At 40.3% G+C, this 21,702-nt stretch overlaps 1 protein-coding gene across 2 annotated transcripts in view; it reads left to right on the top strand.

The window, feature by feature from the left end:
* The window catches only part of twf2 (twinfilin-2), a 138,907-nt gene extending 118,076 nt beyond the window's left edge, over window positions 1–20,831 (top strand). For both annotated transcript variants that reach the window (XM_072581905.1, XM_072581904.1), the window contains 4 exons: window positions 5,813–5,938; window positions 11,260–11,410; window positions 12,610–12,731; window positions 14,063–20,831. In XM_072581905.1, coding sequence (XP_072438006.1) covers window positions 5,813–5,938; window positions 11,260–11,410; window positions 12,610–12,731; window positions 14,063–14,236 — 573 coding nt within the window. In that variant the 3' untranslated portion in view covers window positions 14,237–20,831. The remainder of the gene's footprint in view (window positions 1–5,812; window positions 5,939–11,259; window positions 11,411–12,609; window positions 12,732–14,062) is intronic.
* The last annotated feature ends 871 nt before the right edge of the window (window positions 20,832–21,702 follow it).

The raw sequence follows: 21,702 nt of genomic DNA, 5'->3' as shown, positions 1-21,702 counted from the left end.
CTAATCTAATAGGTAGAGGAGATCCTTAATGAATACTTTGCTTCAGTATTCACTAGTGAGCAGGACCTTGCTGTTTGTGAGGACAGCGTGAAATGTGCTCGAACAGATTGATGTTAAGAAGGAGATTGTGCTGGAAATCTTGAAAAACATGAGAATAGATAAGTCCCCTGGGCCAGACGGGATATACCCAAGGTTATTACAAGAAGTGATTGCTATGCCTTTGGCGAGAACCTGTGTCCTCATGGTGCACTGGATACTATCAGATGATTGGAGGGGGCAAATGTTATTCCCACAAAAGGGAATAGGGATAACCCTGGGAATTAATCAAAGAACACCAAAGAAGATCTGAACGGTGAAACAAGCGAGTGAAGTTACCTCGAACTCAACGGCTGTGAAGGCGGATGAAGGCTGCAGCAACTCCATCAGCTCCAATTGTCGTCGTCTCCATATCATTGGAATCTGTTGGTTGATTTGTAAAGTATCATGTGTTCTTGGAGTGCAACATCATGTACACGTTAAATAAATACACGCACAGGCGTCTTCGCTCTGTGGGCTACTTCAAGTCTTTCACTGACCGGTGGAGGGCGATGGGAGCAGGCGATGTGAAGGCTGGAAGCTCCTAGTTAAGAACCGTTATGAAAGCGGTGAATACTTGATTCTGTTCAACTTTTGAACAGAAGCAGGAAAGTTGTTCGGTAGCAGTTTTCACGTCAGAGCAGTCCTCTTTAGGATCCACTCTGTTCACCCTGAACTGAGTGGGCCTACAAAAGGTGCCCTAAAAACCCTATCCTTTCTAGAAAGCCACGTCCAGAGGGATCAACATTATGCGGTCAGAAAACATCGGGAAATGAAACTATGAAATTTGGAACCTGGAATATACAAACTCTGAGTCTTTCATGATCGTGACATCCGGACAGACACCAAAATGTTAATCTACAAAGCAGTGGTAATCCCAACACTCCTGTATGCATCATAAACTTGGACAACATACTGACAAAATCTGAAGACACCTGAAAAGTTCCATCAACACTGCCTTCGAAACATCTTGAATATCAGCTGGGAAGATAGAAGAACCAATGTCAGTGTGCTGAATAAAGCAAAAACAATAAGCATTGAAGCCTACATCATCAAGAACCAACTAAGATGGAACAATCATGTTGTTCAGATGAAAGATGAATGTCTGCCAAAACAAATCTTCTACTCCCATCTTAAAGAAGGCAAACATAAGAGGCAGACAACGGAAGAGATTCAAAGGCGTTTTAAAAGCCAACACGAAGAAATGTCATATCGACATCAACAATTGGGAACCAATGCCAAGGACAGGAAACTCTGGCAAACCATCATCCAAGAAGGAACAGCAACCTTCAAAGCCAACAGATATGCAGACCTGGAAGAAAAGAGAAGAAAACAGAAAGCGAGGAAGCAACAACCAAAGTCCAATCTGCCATCGGCAACTACTTGTTCTGAATGCGGAAGAACTTTCAAAGCCAAGGTTGGACTCATAAACCACCTGAGAGTGCATAAATCAAATAACGGAACAAAGACCATCCTCCTCGACCTCAAGGGATAGCTACGATGATGATGAGGCAGCATGGCTTTGAGAGGGGCAGGTCATGCCTCTCAATCCTGATTGAATTTTTTGAGGATGTGACAAACCACATTGATGAAGGTAGATCAGTGGATGTGATGTATGTGGATTTAAGCAAGGTTTTTGATAAGATTCCCCATGGTAGGCTCATTCAGAAATTAAGGAGGAATGGGCTACAGGGAATTTTGGCTGTCTGGATACAGAATTAGCTGGCCCATAGAGGACAGAGTGGTAGTAGATAGAAAGTATTCAGCCCAGAGCTTGGTGTCCAGTGGTGTTCCGCTGGGATCGGTTCTGGGAACTGTGCTCTTTGTGATTTTTATAAATGACTTGGATGAGGAAATGGAAAGGTGGGTTAGTATGTTCGCTGATGACACAAAGGTTGGTGGAGTTGTGGATAGTGTGGAGGATTGTTAGGTTGCAACGGAACATTGACAGGATGCAGAGCTGGGCTGAGAAGTGGCAAATGGAATTCAACGTGGAAAAGCGTGAGGTGGTTCAGTTTGGAAGGCCAAATTTGAATGCTTGTTAAAATGGAGCACTATCATAATATCCCCAACAGAAATTTTGTGAGGTGAAAGTATATATGAAAATGCAACATCATAACAGCAGTAACCAATCATGGCTTATCACATCTCGGCCTTGATTCCACTTTCCTGCCCCCTCCCTATAACCCTTCAACCTGTTACTAGTTAGAAATATGTCTCTCTGTTCCTTAAACTTACTCAATGTCTCAGCATTCACCAAAGTCTGAGTAGTGAATTCCACAGATTCACAATTATTTGAGAGAGTAAATTTCTCCTCATCTCTGATTTAAATCTTAACCCCCTTATCCGAAAACTATGACCTCTTGGTCTAAGGGTTGCTCCAAAAGAGGAAACATCCTCACTGTGTCAAATTTGTCAATTCCCTTTAGCATATTATATACTTCAGTTAAATCTCCTATCATTTCTTCCAAACTCCAGAGAATACAAGCCCAAATTTTTCAATCTCCCTTCATAAGCCAAACTTGCCACCTCTGGAATCAAACTGCCTATGTGTACCTTGTTCCAAGTTCAACTACATCCTTCCTCAAGTAAGGAAACCAAAACTGTCCACAGTGTTCCAGGTGCAGCCTCGATAATTTGCAGATTGACAGCTTCGCTAAAACAGGTAATTTCAGATTGTCTGCCAGCTGTAAAAGAGGCTGAGTTGCCATCAACTACTTTACACTCAAAATCTAAATTATCCCGATCATATTTATTTCTTTTCTCATTATCCTCATTATCATTGCATACACAATATCCCCACATAGATTTCTTGGCTGTAAAAAGTGTGCCACAAAAAAAGCATATTATCTTGTTAACACTTCAGCACAATATACCACGCAGGTCAGGTTAGTGTGGTGTGTACTCTTCTAAAACAGTGTATGTGTTTTTAAAAAATCACTAAAAATGTATTCTGGACATGTTGTAGAATGCGTCAAATAAAGGATCTTAAAAATGCAATTTCTTTTATGAGGACATATTCTGCAACATTATTCAGTACTAGAACTTCAAATAAGAAATCACCACACTACAAATATTGTTCAAAACTACATTCAGTGCTTGAATACTTACAAATGAATCCATAAATACTTGCAGACTTTGTAGACTGATTTATTTCAGCCTGAAATCAGTAAAGGTTGTCTGGTCAGGTAGTCCATTTTTAATCAAACTATTCAGAGACACATAATGGCGCATCTCTGAGGCTGTCACATCCTGAAGAACACTACCACTGTGCCACGTGACCTCTTCCTTGTTGATGGATGATGGCATTTGTATTTTTTTTAATCAACCTGTTCAGATGTGTTATTCTTGCCTTTTGGCTCAGAGGTAGGGACACCACCAATGCACCAACAGACCCCCTTGAATGATGGCATTCATATTAAGCAATTAAGGACTATGATTGGATGTGGTTCATCGAAAAATCAATTGCAGTTGATTAACAAGAAAATATGTAGCAAGATTATTGTGTGTATGAGTTTAAAAAAATCTAAGAAACTACATTTCAAGTTCAGAAAGAATGATTTTAAATGTAAATTTTTAAATTTAAATATTCTCTAATCACTGTTTCTGGGGATTTGTGATTCGTCATAAGTAGCTCTGAACTTAAACATTCTTTCCAGTCCATCATTACTGTCATTAGCAGTGGGTAAAGTTTTAAATCAAGTCAAAATTGTGCAGTGAAAAATAATCTTCCGTAACACAGAAAAATATTCCACTGGATACAGTCAGCTAATCTCTGTCATTTACAGTCTGGTTTGGACAGGCATGAAGTTCTAAACATTCACTTTCTGTTCAAGAAAGGAAAAGTCAAAATTATGGAAAATCCTCTGTACAATGGAGCAATGGGATTACCCCATTAATTCTCTGTTGGTGTGGGGTCAGTTCATCACATGTTAGTAATTTCTTTCCTGCTTACTCAAAATGGTCTAGCCTGGCCAATCTCTGCCTCTGGATTCTATTTATTAGTTCACGCATAAAATATAGAACATAAGTGCAAGACTCAGAGTGCAAAGAATATTTTTGTGATTTTTTTTCTTGTTGCTGTGCATTCTTCTGGTTTCTCACAATTATATGCTGTATTTATATACAGAAGAATGCAGTGGGTTTGATTGAAGGCATCTATATAGTGACCCAACTATAACTATATCTTGCTGGGTATTGTTTCATTCTGGGTATTTGTTTCCCTGTAAAGAAATGTTTAAAACCTTTCTTGTCACCACTTCTTTATCCATTTTATCCTTCATAAAAGAGGATTTGTTTTACTATGAAAAGCTGTGGTTATTAGCCAGAGTCTTTTCACATGATCGTCTATGTTAAGGTTCAACACCTGCAGTTACATAACTCAAAATGCTAAAGATTGTCCTTTGAAAACTTGGTGTTTTGGCTGCTCGATCCTTAAGTGTGCCAGAGCATTTGTGAGCAAGCACAAACTTAACTAGAACCCACATAAGTAACTTTTACTAAATTATTAGGCTGTCACTGTCAGAAATACAACAATTTATTGAGCCCTTAGACAGTTCATAGAATCTTAAGGTACAGAAGGCCATTCATCTCAATCCTGCCAATGCCAGATCTGTGTAAAGACTATTCAATTAGCTTTACTCCCTGCTTTTTCACCATAGCCTTGAAATTTCCCTTTCAAACTCTTTTCTGAATGCTACCATTGAATCTGTAGCCATCACCTTTTCAGGCATTGCAATAAATCTGTTTACCGAGTCTACTGCCAGTGAAAACTGTTTGTTCTTATTTACCATATCAAAGCTTCTCAATTTTGAATAGATCTATTAAACTTCCTCTAAACATTAATTGTTCTAAGGAGAATAAACCCAGCTTTAAGAAGAACAATCCCACTTTTCCTAATTTCTCCACGTAACTGAAGTCTTCATCTCTGGTGTTACTCAAGTGAGTTTCTTTCTGCAACTCTTCAAGGGCATTCATCATTCCAAAGCATTGGAGTCCAGAATTGGACACAATGCTGCAGCTGAGACAAACCTATAGTTTATAAGGTTTAGATAATTTCCTTGCTTTTAAACCTTCTGCCTCTATTTATTAATCCTGTACAGTTCCTTACCAGTCTTATCAACTTGTTCAGCGATCTTCAATGACTTGTGTATGTGAATCTTGAGATTTTTGTCATTTAAGGTGTCCAAAGTAACACCTAACAATGTAAAGTATTGCATTTCCAATGCAGAAAAGTGCCATAATGGCTCTCCTGTTAATTAAAGAAGATAAATCATATGAAATGTCCTTCTAATGTTAATTGAAAACTGAAAGTACAAAATTAAACTAAACAAGTCTGGCAGCATCTCTGGAGAAAGAAATAGAGCTAACATTCTGAATCCAATGTGACTCTTCTCCAGAACTGAGAACTCTTAAATGTAATTTGTTGATTTTTCTGGTTGCAGCCTGTTTTTGTTTTGAACAGACATTAGCACCACTTTAAGCTGGAAAAAGCGTACAAGAGTTGTAATTAAAATACAGTTACTGCAGTAAAATCCCAGTCATGTAACATAATTTTCTTCAGCATGTTGCACTTCTTAAAGGAATGTGATCAGAAGTTCTTGTTGAAAGCAGTTTACTTTATAGTAGAATAGTCAGTTATGCTTTGGTCAGTCATGTTTCTTGTAATGTGATAGATTAAGATGATGACCCTCTATTCCAATATAGTCATGTAGTAGTTTCATATTTTTCATTCCAGGTAAAGACTGAGATCAGTGTTCAAAGTAAGCACCAGACAATGCAAGGTATTGCATTTCCAATCCAAGAAAGTGCCATTACGGCTCTCCTCTTACTTAAAGAGAAGAAGATCAATTACATCCAACTGGTATGTAACTCTCTTTTCATTCAATATAAATTGAATTAATTTCGCCATTGGAAGTCTGCAACTTGTATGTAACAAAATGGACAGACTGTGTACATATGTTTAGCAGAAACAGCGAGGTTAGTGTACAGTCTCAGGGACATTTAGTGTGTATGTTTCACACCTGATATTACTTATCTTTATTTATTAGGAAAATGGGAATAAACTAAATTGTCTTTGGAATCAGTAACCGGTTTTGGTGAAAGGGAAAGAGTTGTAGTTTCCACTGAAATGAATTAGCAGAAGAGAAAGAAAAATCTTTTACTGTTATTCTACCTAGAGACCTCAATTTGATTACTTTAATAACCAGTTGAAATACTATTCACACACACACACACAAACTAGGCTGTGCCAAATATTGCTTTCTTTTCTGTGACATATATGGCCAGCTTTCTTCTTGATTTACACATATGAATTGCTCATGTTAATAGTCTAACAGTAGTTTGACCCTGGGACATCATATTTTCAGTTGAATAAACAGTCACATTATATAACTTAAATTTCACTTCTCAGTGTAATTAACAGACCTTTCATTTGAAACTGCAAAACTGAATTACTGATACTTAACTTTTGCTTTGATGACTAATGTGACCATATACCTCACTAATAGCAAAAGGCTAATCATGTACTTGAGCTCACGTATGCTAAATTTATTATCTTAGTGTCTTCCTGTGATGAATGCAACTATAACTTATTGACATTTACAAAAAATATGAAGTACTGTAAATACTTAATAGGTCTGACAGCAGACCTGTGGAGAGAGAAACAGAATTAATGTTTCAAGTCAATGATTTTTCATCAGAACTGGGAAAATTTAGAGATGTAATAAGCTAAACAAATATAGAGACAGGGATGGGAAATAAAGAACAAAAGAAAAGGCATGTGATAAGTTGTAAAAGGAGGAGGGGAGATGATAAAAGGGCAAGTGCAAAGCAGAAGAAAGTAGTCATAAGGAGGGAACAAAAATTGGATCTAGAGGAAATGAAAAAGAGCAGATTCATTACCTGCAACTGCTTCCCAATAAGATGGGAGCAGGGGTTATATCTGAAATTATTGAACTTCATACAGAACACTGTAAATCATCTAATAATGTGAGATGATGCCTTTGAGCTTCATTAGAACAGTGTTGGAGGCAGAGTTCAGAATGCGAAGGGGTAGAGAATTACAATGGCAAATGACTAAAAGCTCAGGTCACACTTTCAATTTGAATGGAGATATCCAGCTAAATAATTACCCAATTTTGTGCAAAGATGTGTGTAAGTTCAGGTGATTGGTCAGTATATAAAGTACAGAAGCCAGGAACTCTTAGATTAATCAGGAGAAATTAATTAAAGTCTGCAAGGAAGCTAGCTCAGAATGTAAAACTGATAGCAAGAATTTAAGGAAAAATTTAGTGAAGTGAGTGTTGGTCCTCTGGAGAGTGAGAATGAGGAATTCATAGTAGGTAATAAGGAAGTGACAGAAGGAATTAACAAATAATTTGCTTCTGTCTTCACTATAGAGGATACAAAAATAACATTCCAGTGATTGTTATAGATCAGGAGGTGGAAGGGAGAGAGGAACTTGACAAAATTACAACCAGGAGGGAAGCGGAACAAAACAAACAGATAGAGTTACAGGCTGACAAGTCTCCAGTCCTGAGAGACTTTATCCTTGAGTTTTAAAAGAGTTGGTTAGTAAAGTAGTAGCTGCATTCATATTAATTCTCCAAAATTTCCTAGATTCAGGAAAGGTTCAGTTGAACTGGAAAGTAGCAAACATGATTCCTCTATTTAAAAAGGGAAGGAGGCAGAATACAGGAGACTTTAGGCTGGTAAGCTTGATGTTTCTCATGGAAAAGGTGTTAGAATCAATCATTACAGAGGCTATAACTGCACACTGAAAAAAATCAAGGTGATCAGAAAGAGTCCGTGTGATTTTGTCAAAGGAAAAAAACATTTAACCAATTTATTGGAGTTTTTTGAAGGAGTAGCAAGCATTGTAGACAAAGGGGAGCCACTGAGGACGGATGTTTAGTCCTTAGCAAAGACCTCGCCTTTAACCCTCTGCGCTCCCAGATTAACCCCCAGACCTCCCCCTCACTGAGGACGAATGTTTAGTCCTCAGCAAAGGCCTCACCTTTATCCCTCTGCACTCCCAGATTAATGAGTTTGACACATACTGAGACCTTGAACGTTCCTTCCACTGCCTCTGCCTCTGAGCCCACTTTTTCAAACAAGACACCCACCCAAAGAGCAATGACCCCTTCTCCCACCTCCAACACACCCCATCCACTTGGACTGCCGGCCTGCTACCCGCCCTTGACTTCTTCATTTCAAACTGCTGCAGTGACATCGACTGCCTCAATCTCACCATCAAACCCGCAGGCAAAGGGCGCGTAGTAGCAGTGTGGCGCATTGACCTCTACAACACTGAAGCCAGGAGCCAACTTGCAGACACCTCCTCCTACTGCCCCCATGATCACGACCTCACCTCCCATCACCAAACCATCATCTCCCAGACCATCCACAGCCCAATCACCTCTGGGGATCTCCCATCCACAGCCTCCAACCTCATTGCCCATGAACCTCACACCACCCGATTCTACCTCCTGCCGAAGATTCACAAACCTGACTTCCCCGGTTAACCCATTTTCTCAGCCTGCACCTGTCCCACTGAACTCATCTCTTCCTACCTCGACACCATCTTGTCCCCCTTAGTCCAGGAACTCCCCACCTACATTCGGGACACCACCCATGCCCTTCACCTCCTCCAGGATTTTCTTTTTCCCGGCCCCCAACGCCTCATCTTCACCACGATATCCAGTCCCTGTACACATCGATCCGCCACAACTAAAGTCTCCAAGCTCTCCGTTTCTTCCTCTCACACCATCCCAACCGGTACCCTTCCACCGACACCCTCATCCGCCTGGCTGAACTAGTCCTCACCCTCCACAACTTCTTTCATTCCTCCCACTTCCTCCAACCAAAGGGGTAGTCATGGGCACCTGCATGGGACCCAGCTGTGCCTGCCTGTTTGTTGGGTACTGGAAAAGTCCATCTTCCGCAATTACACCGGCACCACCCCCCACCTGTTCCTCCGCTACACCGATGATTGTATTGGCGCCACCTCATGCTCCCATGAGGAGTTTGAACAGTTCTTCAACCTTACCAACACCTTCCATTCCAACCTCAAATTCACCTGGACCATCTCGGACACCTCTCTCCCCTTCCTGAACCTTTCCACCACCGTGTCCGACAACCAACTAACCACAGATATCTACTACAAGCCCACCCACTCGCACAGCTACCTAGTCTACACACCTCACACCCTCCCTCCTGTAAAAAATGCCATCCTTTATTCCCAATTCCTCCGCCTCTGCCGCATCTTTTCCCAGGATGATTAATTCCACTTCAAAGTCCCAGATGGTCTCCTCCTTCCAAAATCGCAACTTACCTTCCCACATGTTGACGATGCCCTCTAGCGTATCTCCTCCACTTCACACACTGCCGCCCTTGAACCCCACCCCTCCCAACACAACAAGGACAGAATGCCCCAGTCCTCACCTTCCACCCCATTAACCTCCACATTCATTGCATCATCCTCCACCACTTCCGCCACCTCCAAACAGGCCCCACACCAAAGATATATTTCCCTCCCTAACCCTATCAGCCGTTCCGGAGAGACCATTCCCTCAGTGACTCCCTCATCAGGTCTCCCCCCAGCCTACACCCCACTCAATAGACAATAGGTGCAGGAGTAGGCCATTCTGCCCTTCGAGCCTGCACTACCATTCAATATGATCATGGCCGATCATCTTTAATCAGTATCCTGTTCCTGCCTTATCTCCATAACCCTTGACTCCTACCACCTTTCCCTGCCACCTCAAGAAGTGCAAAACCTGCACCCACACCACTCCCCTCGCCTCCATCCAAGGCCCCAAGGGATCCTTCCACATCCGTCAGAAATTTGCCTGTATCTCCACCAATGTCATCTACTGCATCCATTGTGGTCCCTCTACATTGGGTAGACAGGACGCCCTCTTGCAGATTGTTTCAGAGAACATCTCTGGGACACCTGCAACCAACAACCCCACCACCCCATGGCAGAACACTTCAACTCAACTCCCCCTCCCACTCCGTCAAGGATGTGCAGGTCCTGGGCCTTCTCCACTACCAAACCGCTACCTGACACCTGGAGGAAGAACACCTCATATTCTGCCAGGATAAATGTAGATTTCAACAGCTTCCTCATTTACCCTCCGCCCACACTATCCCAGTCCCAAGCCTCCAACTCGGCACCACTCTCCTGACCTGTCCATCATTACCCCCTCTGAGCTACCACCTTCTCCCTCACCTTATTCCACCTATCACTGTCTCAGCTACCCCCAGCCCCAGCCCCTCCCCACCCCAATCCCCCTCCCATTTATCTCTCAGCCACCGGCCCACAAGCCTCATTCTTGATGACGGGCTTATGCCTGAAACGTTGATTCTCCTGCTCCTCGGATGCAGCCTGACCTGCTGTGCTTTCCCAGTAACACACTCTCGACTCTGATCTCCAGCATCTGCAGTCCTCACTTTCTACTAACCAAGAGGCATGCTTTACTTGTATTTCCAGAAGGCATTTAATAAGCTGTCACAGCAAAAATTATTATAGAAAATATAATCTCATGATGTAGTAAGTTTGCAATAGTACAAATGAAAATTGGTTGGCTTAAAACACAATATGCATAATTGGAACTTTATCTGATGAGCAAGGTGTGATGAGTGGAGTCCTATATGGATCTTGCTTCAATAATTTACAATTTACACCATTTGATCTCCCATCCCACATCCTGAACAGCAAATACAATATCCTAAATTGAAAATGCATGTTAGTTACTCTTCCAAATAGCAGAGATGTTTCGGATCCTGAGCAGGCAAAGGGCAGGAGAAGCAAATCCCTCCTGTGTAATTCCTGTGTAATCAAGTTAGCTATGGAAGCAAGTTGTTTGTAATTGATATTGATTAACTTGCTCTTCTTTCAATTCAGTGTTCTATATTAGCTGTTCAGATTGACATTGAAGGGGAAAAATTTGCAGGACTATGAGAAAAAGAGAGGTGGAGTAGAACAAATTGGATAGCTCTTACCAAGAGGCACCATTAGTCCAAATGGCCTTTTTCTGTGTCGAGCCCTTTGTGATAATATATTCCAAATGCTTATGATGTACTAAGAACAAAGGAAGAACTATGTTGCTATAAATGACATATTTAGCTAAAGCAACTGCTTACTTTTTAAAAATATTCCTTTTCTTCTCTACCGTTCAGAAACTGGATACAGAGAAGGAAACCATCAACTTGGTGCATACAGATGTCACTGACATCCATGACTTGCCAAAGAGAATCCCAAGTAATGCTGCTCGCTATCATTTCTTCCTCTATAAGCACTCACATGAGGGGGACTACTTAGAATCAATTGGTAAGTTGAAAAATGTATGACTGTAACATTTTGGGCTTGTAGGTTTTATTTACTTCTCTTCCATCCTCTCATCATAGCAACTCAACCAAAATGCCTGCCGATTCTCCGTCTAAAAACCGAGGTAATCTGTGTTAGCAAACAACGCAACTGTGCAGGGTTGGAGGTGAAGGTGGGGAAGGGGAAGGGGGAGGGGGAGAGAGCAGGGGCATCAATACCAGCCTGTCTGTGCCTTTCACTCTTTATAATTACTGTTGAGCAGGTATTCCAGTGGTTAGCCAATCTAATTTTCCTCTCCTGTTACTGGATGCTGAGGCCATCCTGGCCCTTACCCATGTGTGATCAGCAATCTCAGCATAGACATTCCTGGTCGAGATGGCTCAGAACAACACCAAGAATTAAAGTAATCTGTTCAACTATAAGGGAATCTTACTGTTTTTTAACAAAAATATTAATTGCTGTTTTCCTGATTTTCTTCCTATCCCAATTCCCCTGTACGTATTTCAGTACAAAGTTTAAAAACCACACAGGTTATAGTCCAACAGGTTTATTTGGAAGCACCACCTGATGAAGGAGCAGCGCTCCAAAAGTTAGTGCTGCCAAATAAACCTGTTGGACTATAACCTGGTGTTGTGTGATTTTTAACTTTGTACCCCAGTCCAACACTGGCGTTTCCAAATCATATTTGAGTACTTTAGTATTCCAGGCCTGTCTTTAACTCAACGGCATAGCTTTAATATGATAGGTAGTAGTGTATATGGACTATATAGATTTGAATAAAAAGTGACATGCAATAAATTACTATAATCAGAATGTTCAAATGATGACCATAAAGTGCCAAATCCACTGCTCAGTAATATGCAGTTAGCTGAAAGATGTAACTAAATTACCACCTATTACTCCATGTCAAACTGGTGTAATTGTGCCTCTTGATGCTGTGTTCTTTTATTGGAACATGTAACTTTCTTTAATTGTTCTTCATTTCTGTCCATTTTTCTCCTGCACACCCACTGTTACAAATAGCTTCAACTATGCTTTGTCCTGACAACTCTCACAAATGCATATAAAGGATTGTATAGAACTATTCATGTTCAGTGAGTAAATTACAATAGAAAAAAGGAAACAAAATTCCAGGTTCGTGCAGATCTGCAACTTGTCTGTTATTTCCAGTTGTGGTGAGTTTGTTATTTCTCTTCCTACAGTGTTTATCTACTCCATGCCAGGGTACAAATGTGGTATTAAAGATCGTATGCTCTACTCCAGTTGTAAGGGACCTCTACTGGATGTGGCAGAACAAGAGCTACAACTGAAAGTTGTCAAAAAGGTAGTCATGTCTGTGTGTGTCTGCAGAAACCATCGGCCAAGCCATTGCACTACAGGAGTAAACAAGGAATTCGGACTGTTTCTGGGTCCCCACCTTTGGGGAAGCAGTCACTGACATGAGTTCTTACAGAGGCACCTCCTTACTTGCAATTGGAACAGGCCTCCTGTTTAATTAAAGGAAGTCAGGAAGTCCAAGTCTCTCAGCAGTACAGCAGTGGGGTGACTTCAACTGCTTTGTACAGTCAGACTTCCATTGACTTGGGAAAATCTTTGCTGTTAAACACTTGCTCCTGTAATTTGTGGAAGGCTGAGCTGGCAAAGCTGGCCCAGTGTTTGTTTGTTAATGGTGGCATTTTGAGAGCAATGACTGCCAAGATATGGGAAGTGCTCAACATCCCATATGTTTACTTGACTATTCCAGGACAGGACAGGTTTCTTGTATGCTGAAGCGAAAGGTTGAGAGTGACTTGCAAATCTGATCCAAAGTAGGCAATGACTCTGCAGCCCTCACAAACTGTAGATCATGTTAACCTATGGTGGTTAGTTTAGTTTAGATTTTGTACAGAGGGGACTGAGATTAAATATTTTTCCATCTGTGCACTATGTAATGCAGACAGCAGAGAGCAGGTAATCTGTGCTGCGATGAATAACCAGTGTCAGGTAAATATTAAGGGGGTTATCACATAGTCTTGTTTGACCGTGAATCAGATATTGAAGCCATGTGTTCAGATCTCCCACTCAAGGCAGAGGCTGTCAAATCAGTACAAAACAGTTGCAGAATTGTAATGAAGTTCTTTGGACATCTTTGAAGCAAAATTCACAGAGTCTCACAGTTTACAGAAAAAAGTTGTAGAATGACTTAAACGCAAAGATAAAAAATTTAAATCTAAAGTACTGAGAAATTGGAGCCACTGAAGATCAGCAAGTCTGAGTATGTTCAGCTGCAGAGCAGGATATACTTAGCAGAGGTTTGGATAAGCTGAAGTCTACACAAAGTAAATGATGTCCCAGCCAGGAGACCAGTGGTACACCAGAGTCTAAAGATGACAAAGACTTTAGAGCTCACTGGTAGATGGGCTTAGATCATGGTTGAGAAAGTTATGTTACAAAACTGTAAGTCAGTAGTTCTGATAATGGTGAGGTATCAGAAAGGGGGATGGAGTTCAGCATCAAGATCAGCCTACTATTTAGAAACCACTCTGAATAGGCAACATAAATTATTTTCTGATTTGATGTGTATGGTAATGCAAACACTACTTTGCTATGTTTAAAATTCAACTGGTTTAAAAATCTGTGAATAAGATAGCTGTTTCAAAATTGTATTTTTTTCAGATTGAGATAGACAATGGTGAAGAGCTAACACCAGATTTCCTTTATGAAGAAGTCCACCCTAAACAGCACGCTTTCAAACAAGCTTTTGCAAAGCCAAAGGGACCGGCTGGAAAGCGTGGAATGAAGCGGATTATCCGAGGAGGTGGTGATGCAGAAAATGGAGAGGATGTTTAAAAAATAGACCGTCGGACCTAAGGGACTTTGGACTGACTTTCTAATCTTTAACACTGAACTTCAAATTTACATTAGAATATATATTTACATCAGTTGAACCTCCTTTTTTTTTGCCCTTTTTCTCCCAAAATATGATAAGCACCTTTTTAGACTTTTTAATTATTGCTGACGCTTGTTTCAGAATCTTTGGGAGAGTTTTTGATTTGTACAAGGTCTGTCATGTCATCGTTCTATGAAACACAAAATAATTGGCACAGTTTTGTGGCAGCTTTGAATTCATTGCCTGCTTTACTTGGCAAGAACACAAATCAATTTAACATATCCCATTTATACTTTGAGATTAGGATCGGTGTGGAACCAGACAATCTCCACTGAATCTGCTACTGAATGCACTACAATTATCCCAAACTAAAAAACACAGTAGACATCCTATCAGGTTTCCATCTCGGAGGGAAAGCTAGTGTGGTGCTTTTCAAGGTTTGACCAAAAGCAACAAAGCATAATTTTTAATTTGAATGACAATAAATGGGGGAGAATGCAACTATTTTCTTACAAACACTACACGCTGTTCACATTCAGAAGTAATTTAAAAATTCATTATCTGTTAGTAATAGTAACCAAAATTGAAAACAGTTCCTGAAAATTCCTAAACTAACTTAAAAGACTGGTGTACAAATCACTGATAGACCACTGGGTACCCAAATCCACAATGCCAAGGGCTCAGATATGTGATTCCTGTAACAAACTCTTTGGAGGTTAACTCCATAATCTCCAATTTGAACTTCCAGCCAACGCCTCAGATACGTTGGTGCATGTTCGCCACAAGAAAGTAAGCTCATACTCTTCCAACAGATTGTGAGGAAATTGGAAAGCTTTACCATAATCTATTACCATGGAAACCAGACACCATTGCCAGAAAACAAATGTTGGATGAAAATATCAGTCCGTGGAGTTGCTCCCAGCTCCCTTTTACTCTCAACTTTTACTAGATTATTGGTTACAGTGGACAATGACTTCCTATTTTATTTTCAAAGGAGCAAGTGCCCAATGTAGGCCATTTTGGCATATCATCCAAATTTACGTATTGCATATTAGGGCTCTGGACACAAAGGGAGCAGGAATTTGGAATAGAGTTCATAGCCTCCTGGTTCTGAACTTGTATTTGTTTTGTTGTTGGAGGACTGTACGTTTCTACTGGAAGCTCATATTGTGGTACTGTAAGTTAATTCACGAAATGCACTTTGCTTCAGTATAGCTGTAGATAGAGAATATACCTGAATTTGCAGCTGTGGTGTCTGTGGGACTAGAACCATAGCACTAGAACTAATTGATTCAAATAGATCCAAAGGTGAATTTAGATAAGAGTCAATGAAAAAGTGTACATCAAGAGAGGCTGCACTCTGCACCTTTCACCAACATTTCTTTTTAATGTGGAGTTTTGACCATTTCTAAAAGATAATAAATTAATTTAACTTGTGTAAATCACATCAGCTTTTAAATCTGTCATGTTCATCAGTTATTTTGGGCAGCATACCTGCTTAGCAGTGTGCGGACAGCTCTGTTTATTGATTTGTGCTGCTTAGGTATCCATTATTGCAGTCAGTCACTACATTGATTAAATAAAAACAGAAAACACTGGAGAAACTCAGCAGGTCTTGTAGCACCTGTGGAGAGAAAATAGAGTTCATGCATGAAGTCCCATGACCCTTATTGAGAACCAAGTCATTGGACTTGAAACATAACTGTTATTCTCTCTCCATAGGTGCAGCCAGATCTGTTGAGTTTCTCATACATTTTCTGTTATTTTATATTGCCAGCATCTGCTGATACTTTGCTTTTATTTGACTACAGTGATTAAGATCATGACCCTTTTTCCCAAAGTTACTGTATTGATTTGGAAGCATGTTGTAGTTTATTTGGGACTTCGCCACTTGAATTATTGAGATCTTTTGCAATGTGCCACATTGATTTGTGTCGCATTGGCTCCCATTGGATACACAGAGTAGTGAAGGTTTTCTAAAAAAGGCAATTATATTTGGAATAAAACAAGAGAACTGATAGCCCGTACATTACTCTGAATCATCCGCAAAATGAAGGAAGGTTTAATTGGCAGTACTTTCAAACCACACTGACTCACCAATAACTTGTTTACCAATATTCCATCTGGATTTCTCAACACCCACTCCGCTCTAGACTGCATCACAGCTTTAGTCCAAACATGGACACAAGAGGTGAATTCTAGAGATGATGTGAAAATTACTTACCTTTGACATCAAGGTTTCATTTGACTGAAACATCAAGGAGCCCGCAGAATTCTGAGAGAATCAAGGACAAATCATCCTGCTGGTTGGAGGCATGTCTAGCATAAAGGAACATTGTTGGAGGCCACTTATCCCAGCACAGAACACTCATGCATGAGAACATCAGGATAGTGGCTTCTGTTCTATTAATGATAAAATGAGAAGTAGGAATGTTTGCTGTTGTTTATAATTCCATTTCCATTTGAAAGTTTTTAGATAATGAAGTGATGTGCTCCTGCAGGCATCATGATCAGGATTATTTTCAGGTTTGGTTTAATTAGTGGCATGTCGTATTTTATCACCCATGACCAAATGGCGGAGCAGATTCAATGGGGTGATTTGCCTAATTCTGCTCCTATATCTTATGAACTTATGAATGTTCATACAAATGCTAGGCCATGACCATCTTCAACATTTTCCCTTGATACTCAATATAATTACCAGCACTGAAACCTCATCATTAACATCCTAAGGGATCATAATTAACCAAAACTTTATTGTATCAGCTATATAATTACTGGGCTTACAAGGTCAACAGGTCACAGAAAGAGAATTCTGTGGCAAGTCATTGGCCTCCTGACTGCCCAAAGCACAAGTCAGAAGAATGTGATCCAGTGCCTTCGCTTGACCGAATGAGTACAACACAAGAAGCTTGTCACATTCCAAAACAGATCGTGTGCTTGGCACTCCACCTGAAACGTTTAATCTTTGCACTACTGGCCTACTATTGCAGTGCCTGCCACCAGCAAGATGCCCTGCAGCTACTTGCAAAGGCTCCTTCAACTGCATCTCCAAAACCAACCCTCTGTTAGGACACAACATATGGGAATAATACCAGCTACAATTTCCTTTTCGAGTTACAGACCACCTGAACTAGGGAATACATATCATTTCTTCTGAGTTAAACTGCTGGAGAATCCTACTTAACAGTACTGTGGCAGTGCCATGATCACATGGACTCCAGCAGTTAAATAAGACAGCTTATTACTACCTCAAGGGTAAATGGTGGACATGTCAGTGACACCCACATCCAATGAATGAACAAAAAGTAAACATGCCCATCTCTGCAATATCCTCTTCAGTTATTGAGAAATAAACCCATAACCGAAAAAATTTATGTCTTTCATTAGATTATTATTTGAGCTGTTTCTAGCTCAAGCTCAAGAATTGGTGTTCCCTTGCCTTGTTCACTCTGCACTAATGAATTTAAGTAAGCTCCCAGATCCAGTCATATGGTGACTTTCTGTTTTGTTTACTGCCATACACTTGAGAGATAAGCCTTTTAGTTTGCAGCCCGCCCAGATTTAGTCTTATTGCTAACTGTGGGACCATGAAGCTGCTTCCTTACCTGGACACAATTAAAAAGCAATAAAGAATTTTAGTAGCTATTCTGCCAAGTAGTGCACCTATTACCTTCATATAATTCCTCATGCAGTGTATGTGTGTTGTGAATACTTCAAGATAAGAAAAATTCAGTCTTCTAGATGATCTTGGCTCTTTATCTGACAGCTTAGGAATACCCGAGTTATGTGGCCAGCCTCTCGCCTGAGGTCCCACCAAAGAATGGGAGATCATCAAAATGGGGTATGATGGTCTAATGGTATTCTCACTAGACTATTAATCCAGAGACCCAGATAATAGGGACTGAGGTTTGAATCGTGTCCTGGCAATGGTGGAATTTGAATTCAACACTGTTTTTGAATTAAGAGGCTAATGAGGGCTGTGGAACTGTTGTTGATTGTGAAGAAACCCATCTGGTTCAATGACATTCTTTAGGGAAGAAAACTGTATTCTCCAAGCTCTCAGCAAAGGGGTTGATTGTTAATTGCCCTCAAGGCAATTAGGAATGAGCAATAAATGCTGGCATCGCATGAATGAATGAATAATTGGGGCAGTTGGGAGTTTGTGTTTTCAATGGGAGGATACAGACACTGAAGTTCATTGATCATGAATGGAACTCACTAATTAACAGACTGGATGACAGTGAACACCATTTATTCAAAGATTTTCTATCTCAACCTCTATAAAAAAACATGATTTCTGTTCAAGTATTTGGGGAACAATTAGATAATTCAAAGACTTAATTGCCATAATATAGACAACATTTTGATATGAAAAATCTATCAACACAAAATATGTTTTTTAGATGATGAAGCACTGGTGTGGAAAATAAAAGTGCGTTCAGTCCAGATCACTCAAAAGCCACTGAATTCTTGATTCTTTTTTTACTACGTGGGATGTGGCTGTCACTGGCTAGCCCAATGTTTGTTCCTATCCCTAATTGCCCTAGAAAAGGTGATGATGAGCTAACTGTCTTCGTGAAAACTGCAGTCCTTGTTTATAGGTAGATCCACAGTACTGTTAGGAAGGGAGTTCCTTGTTTTTGACTCAGTAGGAGTAAAGGAACACTAATATACTTCCAAGTTAGGATGGTCTATGACACATGGAGGGGAACTTGCAGGTCCGTGGTGTCCCTACACATTTGCTGCCCATACCTTAGTAATAGAGTCATAGAGATGTACAGCACAGAAACAGACTCTTCAGGTTCAACTTGTCCATACCGACCAGATATCCCAACCGAATCTAGTCCCACCTGCCAGCACTTCGCCCATATCCTTTCAAACCCTTCCTATTCATATACCCATCCAGATACCTTTTAAATGTTGCAATTGTACTAACCACCACCCTCCATGTGAAAACGTTACCCCTTAAGTCTCTCTTATATCTTTCCCCTCTCACCTTAAATCTATGCCCTCCAGTTCTGGACTCCCCACCCCAGGGAAAAGACCTTGTCTATTTACCCTATCCATGCCCCTCATGATTTTATAAACCTCTATAAGGTCACCCTTCATGGGTGATAATTTCAATAGCCTATCAGTACAATTTTAAATATTGCACAACATCAGATTATACTAATAGAGTCATGGAGTCCTACAGCACGGAGATAGGCCCTTTGCCCAAACTGATCCTTCCTGACCAAAATGTCCATCCATGCTAACCCCATTTCCCTGCACCTGGCCCACATCCCTCCAAACCTTTCCTGTCCATATATTTGCACAAATGTTTTTTAAAATATTTTTAATGCACCAGCCTCCATCACTTCCGCTGGCAGTCCATTCCACATGCATACCACCCACTGCATAAAAAAGCCGCCTCTCAAGTTCCCCTTTACTCCCTCCCCTCCTCCGTCAAACTGACGCCCTCCCATCCTTGATTCCCCAACCTAGGAAAAAGATTGAGTGCATTCACCCAATCCACGCCTGTCATGATCTTATACATTTTCATAGGATAGCCCTTCAGCCTCCCACGCTCAAAGGAAAAACGTCCCGGCCTGTCCAACCTCTCTCCATAACTCAGACTGTTTGAGTCCTGGCAACATCCTTGTAAATTTCTTCTACACTCTTTACAGTTTAGGAAATTTTCCTTCCTTTATATGGACTGTAGACCTGACTCATAAATATCATCAGAAATGGCTAGCAAACGACAATATCTGCATTAAGGACAGGAATGAGCCATTTAGCCCCTATCAGAACCAAAATTGCCAATTGTATTTCATAGGTTTGCACAATAGATAGCCAGTATCTTATTGGCAATGTTATGAATAGGATTCTGGTCTTCTGTTCATTAAAGCAAAATACTGCTGATGCTGGAGACCTAACATAACAAAAAGTACTAAAGACATTCAGCAGGTCTGGCAGTATCTGTGGAGGGAGAACCATAGCTAACACTGAGTCCAATTATGATTCTTTGGAATTGAAAGGGGCTAGAAATGATTATTTTCATACAGTTGACAGAGGGGGAAGAGGAGTGAGTTGAACAAATGGTGTTGATTCAACTAAATCATTTCACAATCCTGCCTATCTGAATTGACACCTCAACTGAACATTGTTCAATCATTCCCTAGGTACATTTAACTTACAATTATTCTTTAATTATTCTTTAATCCCTCTTTGTTCGAATTCTCTTATCAATTTAATACAATCTATTTAAGATATAACAAATAAATACATTTTTAAAACTTAAAATATCACTTCCTATTCCTATGATTCAACATCATACTTTACCTGTCATGTGATACAATGACACTGAAATTAAAATTCTCCCATCACATGAGTTGCTGCAATCCACATGAAAAAAAAGCTTGTAAAAGGCAAAAGCTTAGGACTTTGCTTTTTAAAAATAAGCATGTGAAATGTCTGTGACGTTACAATCTCCTGCAGTGACAAAAGTGGATGTTCAGCAGAAATGGTATGTATAATTTGTCAAGGGATTAAAAAAACACTATTAACCTTCTACCTCAAGGTGTTTGCAGTGTGTTCATACTTTTCTGACAGATTTTGTTTGATCATTATACGGACAGCACTGATCTGATTAACCTTTCTTCCATAGGATACCACTAACATCATAGAATGCCACATTGCATCTCCCAATATAAATTAAAGAATGACAAGACCATTTGAATATGCACATGCCTTTCATCAAAAAGGGATCATTGTTGACATAAACATTATAGGGAATCTAAATGCAAGTTGACTGATTCCTCAGTATGACCCAATGAGCATCATTTTCAGTTAATCTTCTTTGAAGGGATATTTTTTTAATTTTTTTAACACTTTCCTTCAAATATAGTTTGTTATTATTATCTTCAAAATTAATTTTTTGCATGTACATTTACCATGTCCAAGTCTACCTCACCACCTACCTTAACTCCTTCACTGTGACTAAATTATCAAACTGCTTATCTGACAGTGGGGGAGTCCAGAACTAGAGGGTGTAGGTTTAGGGTGGGAAGGGAAAGATATAAAAGAGACCTAAGTGGATGGTGCACATATGGAATGACCTGCCAGAGGAAGTGGTGGAGGCTGGTACAATTACAACATTTAAAAGACATCTGGTTGGGTATATGAATAGGAAGGGTTTGGAGGAATAAGGGCCATGTGCTGGCAGGTGGGACTAGATTGGGTTGGGATATCTGGTTGGCATGGATGGGTTGGACCGAAGGGTCTGTTTCCATGATGTACATTTTTATGACTCTAAGTACTGAATAAGTGGAAATTTCCTCCAAGTAGATATTTGAAACACTGAAGCCATTGTTTTCAGTCTCTGTTCCAAATTCCCTTTTCAAGCTATCGACTCCATTCTTCTCCCTGCCAGTAGTGTAAGATT

This window comes from Chiloscyllium punctatum, chromosome 12, assembly GCF_047496795.1.
Source record: "Chiloscyllium punctatum isolate Juve2018m chromosome 12, sChiPun1.3, whole genome shotgun sequence".
Lineage (NCBI taxonomy): Eukaryota > Metazoa > Chordata > Chondrichthyes > Orectolobiformes > Hemiscylliidae > Chiloscyllium > Chiloscyllium punctatum.
Note: the sequence above shows the minus strand (reverse complement) of the source record. Positions and strands in the feature narration are given on the sequence as shown.